The 15448-nt window shown below is 35.0% G+C and overlaps 2 protein-coding genes across 2 annotated transcripts in view; one reads left to right on the top strand and one right to left on the bottom strand.

Moving 5' to 3' along the window:
- The window catches only part of LOC127427345 (inhibitory synaptic factor 2A-like), a 51800-nt gene extending 47427 nt beyond the window's left edge, over positions 1-4373 (top strand). The window contains exon 4 of the mRNA XM_051674907.1: positions 3932-4373. Within this exon, the coding sequence (XP_051530867.1) occupies positions 3932-4115 (184 nt within the window). The 3' untranslated portion in view covers positions 4116-4373. The remainder of the gene's footprint in view (positions 1-3931) is intronic.
- The window catches only part of LOC127427334 (dedicator of cytokinesis protein 1-like), a 321969-nt gene that overhangs the window by 171469 nt on the left and 135052 nt on the right, over positions 1-15448 (bottom strand). The gene's annotated exons all lie outside the window — the stretch shown is intronic.

Genomic DNA, 15448 nt, shown 5'->3' with positions numbered 1-15448 from the left:
GCAAGATCAAACCACTCCTCATCCTGAGGGATGAAGAAAACGAAAGCCTGTGCCACATAAAAGAACGCAATGTGCTAAGCCGTACACAAACGCATGTGCAGGGGCAATAAGCAGGGATATACAGCCCTTATCTGCACATTCAGCTTCTAATTAGTAGCTTAAAAACAGTGAAATACATCAAAGACTCTCGTTTGAAAACAGTCGTGGGTGGAGAGCAGAAGACTAAGAGAACGATCAATGAAAACTACAGCGTGAACAGAGGCGTCAGAGAAAGAGAAATCCAGGGCTGTCAGATAGAGAAGTAAACAGCTATGCTGGTGGATTCACACCCTTGTTGGCTTCTGTTGCAGTTACGGTGTGCTCAACTCGCTAATGCAAATGAAATATTGACATTCTCTGGACAGCCACTTCATTGCGTTCCTCTGATGATGCTCCAGTTTATTTTGCGGACGAGTGTATTGATCCAGAGATAAATATTAAACATTGATTTTGCTGTATTTTATTTCACGTCTTGGCAGAGGAAAAGGGCCTATTCGTTCGATTCAAGTCTAAAAATGTGTTTAATTATCATTCAGCAACAAGGTTTTCCTCAGTAAAAAATAGATCATCACAGAGAACCAAGAGCTCAACAATAATGATGACACTAGTGGCACAGAAGTAATACACTTTAGCTTTAATGCTGAATGAAAAATATAAATATAAATGGATGTTTCTTAAACTTCGGGCACTCTTAGCCCTGTGGACTTCTAGAAAGTCTTGTTAAAACACTTGTCACACTCTTATTTTATTTATTTGTTCTTCAAGTCCTGAAAATTCCCAGCACAGTGTCATTTCCAGCACATCTCAAATACTGTAAATAACGCTGATAGGAATGCATTTATGAAATAAAATGTCAGACTACTTTGTCTTGGTAAGGCTAATTTTGTAGCTAATATTGAATGTATCTTAAATAAACAAAATCAAATCATATTTTTCACACTTTTTTGCATTATTTGGCAAAATTACACCTTGATTGGAAACGACAGCCAATAAAAATCTTCTGTTCACAAGTGATATTTCCCTTGATATTTCTTTGTTTTCCTCAAACATCTCTTGTCTCATATTTCATCACAAACATGCTCTATATATTTGTCCACTTGGTTAAGAAGTACACACTAACTAGAAAATACTTAATTAGGGGCGAAATTGATGCCACAACTGTGGGACAGATGTTATATATATATATAAAATGTATATTAAATTTATATAAATAATTTTCCCACAATAAACTGTATATTGAAATAGTCTGTTTATTTCACCTTTTGTTTAGATATCATAGTTTAAACATGCAATTATTTTTATTTTTATAATGGAGTATTGAAAGCCTGTCTGGGACAAGGCTAAAAGTAAATTTATACATAAAAGACATTAGAAAAGTACCCGCAAAAAAAATAAATAAAAAAAATATATATATATATATATATATATATATAATAAAAAATAAAATAAAAAAAAATAAATAATAATTACATAAAAAAATGAAAATAAATAAATGTTGAAGGCCTGTTAAAAAGTTTCTGATTCAGCTGTAATGAAACCATCAATTTTTTTAGAATAAGAATAAATAAAAAATAAATAAAAAATAAATGCTACATATATAACTCTGTTCTTTTTTTCACTAAAATCAACCCCTGAGACATGAAGTTCTCCAAAGTAAAAAAAAACATGCATATGTTTTATCTGAATAATATATATATATATATATATATATATATATATATATATATATATATATATATATATATATATATTTTTGTTTTTTTTTTTTTTTTTTTTTTATGCTGATAAAAAAAGTTATATGTTTGGTAGTGTCAGTAAAAATCTTCTTGCAATGCAGACAGCAATTTGACTGACCTTACCATTACCTGCTGCAATAAGACACTACAAACTGCAATAATCAATGACAGAATCATTGTTGACTGTGAGCAGCTCTCAGATAACCCCAAAGCAGTTCATTCAAAGAGCTCCTTGAGACTTATTGAGATGACTGGTGTGTGTGTGTGTGTGTGTGTGTGTGTGTGTGTGTGTGTGTGTGTGTGTGTCGAGAACAAGGTTATATCGATAAGGGCATAATTACCAGGTTTTGCTGTGTGATTAATTCGTTAATTGCTGAATTGCGCTCCGCCTGAGTGCAAAGGCCAGACACACAAACACCAAATGCGCTGAGCTTTCAACAAAACATTTAGACACACACACACACACACACCTTAAATAACCTGTCACTTTGAAGCGAAACAAATCTTAAATGCTTATATATTTGGAGTACAACCGATAAGCAAAACACTTAGTAGTTGACAATAAGCAATTCGGTGCATTTGTAATGAAATGTGGCATGTTTTTGAATGATTTCACCATCTACTGCCTGAAATAAATAGGATTGCAATGCATTTCCTCTGTGCTGTAAATTTAAAGAGAGATTTCCTTTTGCATGTTGACTGGCAGCTCTTTGGATGCAGTCTCAAAAATAAACCCAGCCGTAGCTGATGCGTCACACCCTTAAAATATATTGAACAGGGATTTGGGTGTTAAATTCTCCCTCTATCTGTAAATCTGAAGGTTCTGTCAGTGAGTAAGGAATATAAGTATTTTTTTCTTTCCATTAACGCAGAGAAACATATTGCTTTTCTTCAGGTTCTCTTAGGACACGACAAACATATGTTGGCAACTGAAAATGTAAGAATATCGACTGGCTGTTTTCTTTTTAACTGTAAATACACTTACACATATACATATTAGGGTTTATTAGGACTAATAAAATATGCATTCCTGTTGATTATATTACATCATTTACAGCAAAAAATACAATACACTTTTGGTGCCACTCTGTGGACATTTAAACTGTAATCTGGAGCCCACACATGCAAATACACTAAACAACATTCCAGCTTTGGCCACTGGGGGCAGTGATTCGAATTTCACTAAGCACAGAACAATTTCAGACTACTGTCGACAAATTCAGACTGTGATTTGTCTGCCTGGCTACAGCTTTGTTTAACGTCACACTCCATCCGTCAAATAATGTAAATAAATAACGGGGAAAAAAAAAAAAAAAAAAAAAAATATATATATATATATATATATTATACAGCTATCAAGAAAACATACAGACAAACTGTATGACTTTTAAAAACATTGTGAAAATCCATCTTATAAATGTTAGAGGTAATCTAGAGGTTAGAGGTAAAATGAATGTCTGTAAGTGCACAAGTGCTCTCGCCTTCAAGAGAAGGAAAGATCTCCACATCTTCTGCAGTCAGCTAAAGTCATATAATCCTTCACTCTGCCATCATCTCTCATTCACTCTCACTTTAACCCTCAATCTCCTTATCTCCACTCTCTAATCGACGAGTTTAATGTGACTCGTCCTAGGAATCTCAAGTCGGGTGTGGTGGACGCCTTCAATGCACCATTCGCAGGGACAGAACACACAGAAATGGATTGGCTTACAGTTACACACTTATCTGTACACACCCAGTGATATCAAACTATAAACTTTATTCGACAAGGAAATGGAGAGAGAAGCATAATAAAACAAGAACAACAATAATAATAATACATTTATAAATTATATGCGAGTCGACACCTGAGCCAAAAGTGTCATAGAAGCATCACATATAAAGTGATTCAGCTTAATTTGCGTTTGTCATGTCACAGTTGCTTTTCTGACACTATATGTTAGGTTTAGGTTTAAGGTTTAGGGCAGGGATGAAAGTCGATAGAGCATTACCTTAAAAACCTCATCTGTTTGGCAGAATATTTAACTCGCTTTTAACGCCGTGATACTTGTTAACGAACCATGTAATATCATTTTGCAGAACAATTTGGCACAGTTATGTAATTTTCATGAGATCAGGCTGGTTTTAATATTTTTTCCTCTGTTTCTCTGTTGCAGTGTGGAGCTGGACTTTAAACAGCAAGAAGATAAACTCCAGCCCCTGATGAAGAGACTGTGTCCCACAGACGAGTCCTCGTTCCCCCCTCTGCCATATCCTCAGGAGAGCATCGGCTCCACACCCAAACGCAAGTCCAAAGCCGAGGCCAAGAAACATGCACGATGGAAACTCTGGTTCCTGTGACGACAAACACACCTGCGACCCCTCGGCAGGATTACACAACTTTGGACTCAACTTTATTATTATTTTGTTCATGTTTTGGAGATGGAATTAAACAGCAGAATACAGCGTTCCAGTAGGATCTGTTGCCATTCTTTGTTACGATTCAACCAATTTCACACTTTTCAAACTGATTTTAGTTTAATATGGATGGTATCCTGACTGCTGAACTTGGTTTGGAAATAACACAGCAGGTATTAAAATAAAATATATGTATATTAAACAGGAAAAAAAAAAAAATGGAATTCGCTTAAAAAAAAAAAAATCCGGAAAAGGAATTATGACTAAGCTAATTCCCTCAAATGGAGCAAGAAATGATTTCATGGTGAGACACATAACTGGATCAATAACACATCTTGCTAGAAAAAAATAAAAATAAATAAATAAATATATATATATATATATATATATATATATATATATATATATATATATATATATATATATATATATATTTATTTATTTATTTATTTTTTTCCTACTTATTTTATGGAAGCTCCTGCTAAAGATATGGAAAATCAGGTGGATTAATAAAAATAAAAAAGAGAGAGAGAGAACATTTTGGAAGGACACAAGCTTTTCAATCTGATCTTCTATTTTCCTCATGGATACAGACTCAAATCTCAGCATTAAATTAAAGCACAATTCTTCAGATGCACTGGATTATATTTCTCATGGAGGACTTAATGGATTTTTAAGGATAACGTTCAATACAGAATGGAAAACTCACTAGCGGATGTAATTATTTGCAGACCAAAACGGTGAAGTCACAACAAATGGACTGGAGGGGATTTACATGGAAATAATCATTATGAACCTCTGTGAATGAATATAAACTTTCAAATTACTATTAGTACCAGAAAAAAAAAAAAAAAAAAAAAAAAAAAAAGGAAAGAGGTATGACTTATTTTTCTAGATTCGTAATAATCATGCATTTAAAAAATTTCTAGATACAATATATACCAACTTATATCTAAATATTGAAATATAGGATACATTTTCAACTTTGTCAGTTCAACTTTAGTTTCAAATAATGGTCTTTGAATCCAGTTACTTGTATGACTTTCTGCATAATCATGACGACGTTTATATCCAGGCCCACAGGGAATCTGTGTTTTTAAATGCTCATCATTCACTGAGTTCTAAACATTGTTTATTTAGTACTTTTGCTTATTTGACAAAGCTTTCAGCAACCAAATGTACACATTTTTACCATATTTCAATCACTTCTACAGATTTTTAGCACATTTTCCCCCAAAATCTGCACAAAAAAATTGGAAAATCATCTGCAGATTCTGTCTGGGCACTGGTCGAACCCCAGTCACCACTGACACCTGCAGTTACTCTAAGCCCAAAGTATCAGACGTGTACAGGACGCGTGACGGCATTACATTTCGTCATCATCAGAGTGCGTATGGAGTTTTTTGCACTAATTAGTGGGTCTGCAAGTTGGCAGCACTCACAATTGAGCCATTTTTGTCACAAAGAAGCGCTAGAAGATGCAATCGCCCCATAAACAACAGGAGAGGAACGTGGAAATTACAACTGTGGATGTGCATGTCAAGAGCTATGTATGAGGAGGTCAGGAGATACCTGCATTTGTGTAACTCAACTCTGAAGGAATGTAAAGACATCTTTATGGCTCTAAACTTCTGAAGAGAAATAGTCCAGTATCTCATAGCAGCCATAGTGCACAGTCAAATTAAGTATTGTATTGGGTGTTCACGTCAAAACCGAAGTATACTTTGTGCTTAAGTCAGGAAAGTTCCTCATGTGAAACAAGACCAGGAATCATCAACAGAGCACATAAGATATCAGTGAGCATGTGTGTGACATCCATCTTAAACACCAGATCTCATAAAATGTGTAAAGAATACAGGTCTGTTTGTCTTCAACATGACAGTGTTCACAAAAAGAAAGTTTAGAGTTAAGAGAGGGGATGACAGAAAGGAAGAGAGACATTTCATTAAATTAAAAGACTAGCACATCAGGATACAGATACAATATGGGTGAATGAAAACATTTCCAGGTCATGTTTCACCCCAAAATAAAATCAAACAAAACTCAGAACACTGACAAAAACAGGACGTGGATTTCAGCTGTTTCTGGAGACTCTGCGGTCTTTCTTCTCACATAATTACGTATAATCAACTCAAATCATTATTTATTTTGTAAGTAACCATGAAATAACTGGAATAATTTATAGTCAGTAATTAATGACTGACTGAGATGAGATATTTGAGATATTTTTGGTAATATGAATAGAGCTAGACTGATATATCGGTTTTACCGATTAATCTGTGCCGATAGTTGCTTTCTGGAACTATTGGTTATCGGCAAAAATCTATGATGATAGTTGCCGATAGTTTTTTCTTTTCTTTTATTATTATTATTATTCCTCTTTTTTATTATTCCTCATCAATAAACCTTATATTTATATATAACTCTTCATCTGGTGAATATATAGGCTATTAAAAAAACTGAATTTAGTAAATACTTACATATGGTGCATTGTAATGGAGTCAAATCTCTTTCATTTCAAAATAAGAGTCCCTGTGTATATCAGGCTTGTTATGGTTAAAATTCCCCACTTTATGCACCAAAAATGAATAAAATCACAAAAACAGTTTATTATTGGGATTTTGGTTGCATAATAAGCTGCTTTTGGGATGTTATTCATTTTGAACTCTTGTGGCCTCAATGCCTGTGCCCTTCAAGTTAAGTATAGACAAAGATTATTTTTTTTATTATTATTATTATTCTATACATCAATTTTAAAAACTATCGGCCAATTAATCGGTTATCGGCATTTTCCAACACCTTAGTTAGCGGAATCGGCAAAATCCACTTTCGGTCGACCTCTAATAAGAATTTAGGTGAAAGAAATGTGCTTATTTGTCACAAATATAACATATATTATAAATATTGTAATGGTCCTAAATATAGGATTCATTTTTGAATATATATAATTTTGTGTGTCTGACTTTTGGGGTTAAATATTGCTCAGATATGTTCTGGACATGTGTGATTCTCCCAAATGGACTACAATAGAGACGGGTTGTAGTCTTGAATGAAAAAGAACAAAGAATGACTTTGAGAAAGACAGACAGTGTAAAGAAGTATAATAATACAGACAGATAGAGAAGAACATACATTATGAACACTTAGAATCTAACAACATATTCTGCAGGGACTGCAATCCTTCCATATCTCAATATATCTTGAGTTGACACAACTTGTTCTTTCTGAATACATATGTAGAACTGGAAATCCAACACCCCTTTCTTTCTGACAAATATGTGAAAATATGTCTACAGCACTATAACAGGGCTATAATCATCTTCAATGTTCCTGACTTATGCCTTCTGAATGGTTTCACAGAATAATATAGGGGCAAGGCATTCTGGGAATTGCATGTCAGAACACAAAAACAGCGTCCCAAATTGAAGATATTTTCCAAAGTCTTTAAAAAAAAAAAAAAGGGAAACGTAATGCACCTGACTGATAAATACATTTGACTGGCAAAAAATTCAAATGTCACAATTTCCACTGAATTCTCCCTGATTTATTTTTGCTCTTTCAGACACGTAATTCCTCTGGATTTGAAAATAGCTCTAGTGTAGCCTAAAGATACGACTAGATGTGTAATTTTTATTTATTTTTGGTTCCTTAAAAAGTGCAATTGATTTATTATGTGCAATATTGTGTATTTTATACAGTTTTTAAAACAATTTACTATACAAAATAAAACATGAAAAAGTAGAAAGCGCTAAATCTGTCTGTTTGTCTGTCTGTCACGTTCTCTACTGGTTCGGAAGTATTCAGAAATACTCTTCCAATTAATTTTCTCCATAAGGCATTAAAAAAAGAAGAAGATCAAGTTAGAGTTCTAATCGTTAAACCAAATCAAGCAGATCTGAAATACAATTATAAATAAAATAAAATAATAATAATAAACTATTAATACAAAATTAATCATGTTATTATTCATAAAATGAATACAACATTTTAATAAAGAAAAACAGCATTTGGGGAACAACATTAAAAATATTTAAAAAAAAGTATATAAAGACTGTACGTAACATATTTTGTGAAAATGAACTAAAACACTGTTAAAAAAAACAAATCAGAATGGGTTACCCAACAGAAACTAGCCTGCAAAACACTCACCCCAACTCCACTTGTTGCAATTCATGTTGCATTACCATGACAACATCAACTTCTCTGATTGGTGGATCTCGCTTCAGGATTGTGGGTAGTGTAGTACTTCTCCAGGAACTTAGCAATTATTATAAATGTTGTTTTTATGAAGTTGAAATCACATTTACTTTCAACAGAAGCATTTATCATCGTTTAAAGGAATAGCTCACCCACAAATGATAATTCTCTCATCATTTACTCGCCCTCATGTCATCTCAACTCATATGACTTTCTTCCGCTGAACTCAAACAGAGATATTTTAAAAGAAATTTGATGTCTGCTTGTCCATACAATGCAAGTGAATGGTGACCAAATTTTCAAGCTCAAAAGAGACATAAAAGCATCATAACACAACCACAGTGGTTTAATACCTGACTATGTTTACATGGACACCAGAAAGCCGTTTATGGCGAGAAAGCTGCTTAAGGCTCGAAACCGGTGTGTAGGTTTACATGAGCTGTCTCCGCGGCTTTCTCTTTACTCCCATATACATGCAGTTCGATCAGTAGACAGCTTTCTCCACAGCAAAGTAATTTTCCTGCGACACTTGTGTAAATAACAAACATGGGATCCAAGGAAGAATATGCTATTTTATTCTCTGTTTCTTCCCCTTTATTTCAATATATTTTTGTTTTGTTTGTTTCTTTTCATTTCTATTGTGACCTGAAGCGTAATTGCACTGTAATAGTGAGGTTTCGCTCTTATGTCAAAACTCAGGATTCCCCCAATATAAGAGCTAGGAATGGGCGATATGACGATATAAGTGTCAATCAATAGAGATGTTGCTATATCGTATATATCGCAATATGTAAATATCCATGTGCGCAGTGCATGCATATCTATCAGTGGGCATGCTTCATGTGAGACTGAATAGTACAGATTTTGCTATATCGTTTATACTGTGATATGTAAATATCCATGTGTGCAACGTGAGCATATCTAACAGTGGCCATGCTTCACGTGAGACTGAAACCAGGCTTGAGCGGGGAATGAATTGCGGGCGGTAAAATTTCACTAAAGGAATTATGCAGATCAGGCAACGGTGCAAACGCGCACTTTTGCGCCGATTTTGCAAGCCGATTCTGAGCACTCTACACCAAAGGAGGCAGCAGTCCATCGTGATCTGAGACACTCTACCAAGCCAGCGCCACCGTGATCCAGACACCTGAATCATCTCTTTAGCATGCCGAGGTGCGCTTGACTACATCGCACAAATGTACTTCATCATTTGATCAATTATTGCTTATATGATCAATAGAAAAGTCAAGAAAATTAAGGGGAGCTTGTTGTTAAAACGGGTGTGACATCTGTGGTGTAGGTTCACAAAAGCCGACACTGATTAGAAAAATTTAATCTGCAAACTGTGTCGCCCGACGATAATCACTTTTTTTTTTTTTTCTCTTCAAAACAAATTTTAGGAAGAGAGAAAAAAGTTTAAGACTTAGGCTCAGGAAGAAACTGAGACACTTTTTTTTTACCATTATTTTTTTTTTTTTTCACCTTGCGGTTCAGGGCTTCCGTATGAATTTCTTAAGGAAAGTTTATAATAATATTGGACAACAACATGTCAGACTGAAATGTGGCATAATGTGAAATTGGGTTTTATTCTAAAGTTGATTAGTTGATTATTTTTGACTTTGTCAAGTTGTAAATAAATATACAATTATAAACGAGGAAGTAGATTTTCCAAAAATAGGCATTACAAAATGGTTATTTAATATGTTAAATGATTTTTATTGGTTTTCCAGAAAAAAAATACTATATTGTGATATATATTGTTATTGTGATATAAAATTACTCATATCGTGATATAAGATTTTGGTCATATCGCCCACCTCTAGTACGAGCGCATATACGCGAGGGACAGTCGTTATTTTACATTGGTGTGTATAAATGGGTACAGTTTATAGTGTATGTGATTTTCCCACTGTACTCCCAGAAATGTTGAATTCTTTCCGCTGTGTTGACATGTTTTTGGGCTTTGTTTTCTGGTCTGTTCACGCACATGCGCACTCCTCAAAAATCGGTCAGAATGCTACTTTTGCATTTACATGGCCACATTAAGCTGTGTTCTCCAGGAGAACCTGGGTGTGTTAATCCGCTTTCTCATAATCCTGTAAATGGTCTTAGGAAACCAGTGTTCTAGTTTACATGACGTTTCAGAACGCTGCTTTCTGCAAAAACTCTGGAATAAACCGTTTTCTTAAGTGCATTTAAACGTGGTCAGTGTCTTCTGAAGCAGTCTAATCAGTTTTGGGTGAGGACAGTCCAAAATATAACTCCTTTTTCACTCTTAATCTTGACAGCAGCAGTCTCATTGGCGATCATGATTTCAAGCTCGATTACACGGTGTAATCGAGCTTGAAATCATGATAGTGCCCAGAGACTGCAATGGCAAGATATACGGTGAAGAAAAGAGTTATATTTTGGACTGTTCCCCACAAAACCAATTAGACTGCTTCAGAAGACACTGATTAAACCACTGGAGATATATATATATATAAAATATTACTGTGCAATATCATATTGGTTCATATTAATACAAATATATTTTTGTTGAATTTCAGTTGAAATGATAGTTCCTCTGAGTGAAATACAGAGCAAATATTTTAAATTGAGATACATTTCAAATATCGCCAAAAAAGGCTGGGAATCTCAAGATATACATATCATTTATAGCTATAATGCCAAGCCCTAGCTAAGTCATGTGCAACGTCATCTGTATTCAGTATACCAGTACTGTTGATCTAGGTTTTTTTTTTATTTTTTATTTTTTTCAGGCAAATGAAGAGCCTGCATCCTCTACAGAATTCACAATCCAGTTCTTTCTCTCTATCTGATTCCCAGCAGCGAAACAAAGGAGATCCTGAGAGTTATTAATATTTTCACAGCAAAGAAGTTTGCTCATGTGTATGTGTGAATTTCCATGTTTATTAAGCAGGGAATTCCCAGGAAAATTTGCCTTGGCAACTGTGCAGGTATTTCCCATGTGAGGGAGTTTGAGAACATCTGAAACGTAGTAAAATGAGGACAGTCAGCAGAAACTAAAGCCTCGGAAGACTAAATCAATCCAAAGTTTCTTTCCATCATCACAAATTTATATTTAATGCACTGCGAATGCAGAGAGAATGTAAAACTGAGAGGATTTTTGCTGCACTGATGCTGCAGACAGCAGTTAGTCCTGCAGTGTAAATCAAACTAAGGGGCCAATCACGTAGCCTGTTTCTTAACCTAGCCCCTCCCACTGCAGAGAAATGGGAGGGGCAGAAAATACTCAGAATGTACAGAAGCACAGATCCTTATGAGACAAAATAATACAGAGGAAAAAAAAAAAACGGGTAAGCTCTGCAATGCAACGCTGAGAGAAAAAGATCGGAACACGTATAGTTAGATCTGTACCTTTTCTGTGTTTTATATATATTTTATAAGAGTTGTTACATGCACGTTTACAAAAAAACAAAAAATTCTTACTATTTAATGTCAGAAAATTTTTTAAATCTAGAGTCAATAACCAAGAATCAAACTTGATCCAGAGTGTTTGAAGTTTAAGAATTTGCAAATGGATCCTTGACTTGTTCTTTACTGTAAGTCTACATCTGCATGCAGGACGAGTGTGTATGTCTTTGGCTGTGCTGATCAAATTCATTTGAATTCTACACTCACATGCAGCCAAGGCACAGAGGAGGAAAGTTAATGCATAAATCTGAATACAAGCACCAGAGCTCTGATGAACAAGGTCAGCTTGAGGGAGCAGTCAGCAGAGAACACACACACACTCAATATACATCACTCTTTTCACAATCAAATCGAATCTGCAAGCAAATTCTTTCCTTAACAAGCTTATAAATAAAAATACTCACATAAAGGCAGATTAAAAAAAAGATTGTTGGTGCCAGATGGGCTGGTTTGAGTATTTCTGTAACTGCTGACCTCCCGGGATTTTCACACACAACAGTATCTCGAATTTACTCAGAATGGAGCAAAAAAACAAAAATCATCCAGTGAGCGGCAGTTCTGTGGATGGAAACGCCTTGTTGATGAGAGAGTTCAACAGAGAATGGCCAGACTGGTTCGAACTGACAAAGTCTACGGTAACTCAGATAACCACTCTGTACAATTGTGGTGAGAAGAATATCATCTCTGAATGCTATTCTGAGATGCGGGTTGGCGCTGTTTCGGCAGCATGAGGGGGACCTGCACAATATTATGCAGGTGGTTTTAATGTTGTGGCTGATTGGTGTATACTGCATTTCAAAAGTTTGTGATCACTTGACCGAAATGTTTCTCAAAATCCTTTTGATCTGAAGGCGCATGCTTAAATGTTTGAAATTGGTTATATAGACAACAAATATATAATTGTTCCAACATGAATTAATGTTTAATTAATTAATCATTTACTTATTTCATTACAAAGCTAACATTTTATTTAAAAAAAATATGAAATAGAAAACTTGGACCAAATAATAAAGAAAAGAAGCCAATACTTGTCCAGCATAGATGGGAACTCCTTCAATAGTTTTGAAAAAGCCCAGGGTAATTCCTCAAGAAGTTGGTTGAGAAAATGCCAAGAGTACATTTCTGCAAATTCTAGGCAAAGGGTGACTACTTTAAAGATGCTAAAATATATCATAGTTTTGATTAGATTTTTTTTTTAGTTAAAAAATGCAGAAAAATTAATATATATATATGACTGAATACCACCATTTTAATTAGTACCAATACAAGTCAAATTGCACAGTTCCTGACATTTGAAATATATAATATGCTATTATGCTATTAAAAACACTCCTTTATTTAAAAAGTTAAATATTAATGTAAATATACAGTTGTGCACAAAAGTTTGCATACCCTGGCAGAAATTGTGAAATTTTGGCTTTGATTTTTAAAATATCACTGATCATGCAAAAAAACTGTCTTTTATTTAAGGATATCATGAAGCCATTTATTATCACATAGTTGTTTGGCTCCTTTTTAAATCATAATGATAACAGAAATCACCCAAATGGCCCTGATCAAAAGTTTACACACCCTTGAATGTTTGGCCTTGTTAAAGACACACAAGGTGACACACACAGGTTTAAATGGCATTTAAAGGTTAATTTCCCACACCTGTGGCTTTTTAAATTGCAATTAGTGTCTGTGTATAAATAGTCATTGAGTTTCTTAGCTCTCACGTGGATGCACTGAGCAGGCTAGATACTGAGCCATGGGGAGCAGAAAAGAACTGTCAAAAGACCTGCGTAACAAGGTAATGGAACTTTATTAAGATGGAAAAGGATATAAAAAGATATCCAAAGCCTTGAAAATGCCAGTCAGTACTGTTCAATCACTTATTAAGAAGTGGAAAATGCGGGGATCTCTTGATACCAAGCCAAGGTCAGGTAGACCAAGAAAGATTTCAGCCACAATTGCCAGAAGAATTGTTCAGGATACAAAGAAAAACCCACAGGTAACCTCAGGAGAAATACAGGCTGCTCTGGAAAAAGACGGTGTGGTTGTTTCAAGGAGCACAATACGACGATACTTGAACAAAAATGAGCTGCATGGTTGAGTTAAAATGCCACAAAAAAGCCCGGTTACAATATGCCCGAGAACACCTTGACACGCCTCACAGCTTCTGGCACACTGTAATTTGGAGTGACGAGACCAAAATAGAGCTTTATGGTCACAACCATAAGTGCTATGTTTTTTTTATTTTTATTTTTATTTATTTTTTTATTATTATTAAAATAAATTTTGGTGAAATTTGGCACATTGATACTACAGGCCACGAGTAACTACCACACCAAAAATGGCCCAAGTGAGCCTATAGGTGGTGCTACAGGCCACGCCGCAATTTGTCCATTTTCAAAGTGATGCCATTTCCACCCCATAAGTCCAAAATTTCTGAGACATGGTATATATGCCTCATTTCTCGAGGAACAAAAAAGCCTCTAGAACCCATAAAGTCTGCCATGATGGATTTTCCTGTACAATACAAATTTGTCCAAAACTACAAAAATCTACTCCTCCTGAACCATAGCTCAAATTGACTTGAAACTTGGTATGTATGTGTAGGATACATGTCTTAGCAAAAATGAATACAATATAAATTGGCTGAAAGGTGCGCATTTATGTAAATGTCCACATTGTCTCAATATCCATATGTCCAAAAAAACTAATGCCATTTTGACTAATGTTTTTTCCAAACTAACAGGCTTCAAGATGACATCACTGAAGCACTGTGCAAAATTTCACCTTGATATGTCAAAAGATGACAGAATTACAGTTTACTATTATTTATCGCTAACGCTAAAATAATGCTTTACAAATCCGCTAGTCATAAAACCGATACTTTGATTCAATCATCAGTTCATATGAAGACTCTTGCAATGTTTAATAACAAATTAATGAAATGTTGTGTACATGTGTGAAGTACATATCTCTACCATGTAAATGTTTACATAATTTGCAGTTTTGAGGCTTCATAAACACAGCTGTTAATGAATTACGAGAGTGTAAACAGATGGGATTAAATCTGCGCTGTCTTGACGAGATATTAAAGCAAACACAGACGTTAATGTATAAGCAGACTTATACTTCAAAATGTTAGATTTGTGTGAAATGTATATAAGCTGCATGCTGTCTGTTATAGGCATTCAGGCATCCTTATTGCATCAAATCAGTATTAATGTATATCTAATAATCACACAGTAAAGAGATGTTTAAATTGTTAATACATACATATTTTTTGGGAGGCATGGGTAGCTCAGCGAGTAAATATGCTGACTACCATCCCTGGAGCTGCGAGTTCGAATCCAGTGCGTGCTGTGTGACTCCAGCCAGGTCTCCGAAGCAACCAAATTGGCCCGGTTGCTAGGGAGGGTAGAGTCACATGGGGTAACCTCCTCGTGGTCGCTATAATGTGGTTCGCTCTCGGTGGGGCGCGTGGTGAGTTGTGTGTGGATGCCGCAGAGAATGGTGTGAAGCCTCCACACGCGCTATGTCTCCGCGGTAACGTGCTCAACAAGCCACGTGATAAGATGCACGGATTGACGGTCTCAGATGCGGAGGTGGAGGCAAATTAATAAAATAACAGCATTTTATTGCATATTTGC

The sequence above is a fragment of the Myxocyprinus asiaticus genome, chromosome 36 (genome assembly GCF_019703515.2).
Source record: "Myxocyprinus asiaticus isolate MX2 ecotype Aquarium Trade chromosome 36, UBuf_Myxa_2, whole genome shotgun sequence".
NCBI classification, from domain to species: Eukaryota; Metazoa; Chordata; class Actinopteri; order Cypriniformes; family Catostomidae; genus Myxocyprinus; species Myxocyprinus asiaticus.
The sequence above is the reverse complement of the archived record's forward strand: the minus strand, read 5'-3'. Positions and strand labels throughout refer to the sequence as shown.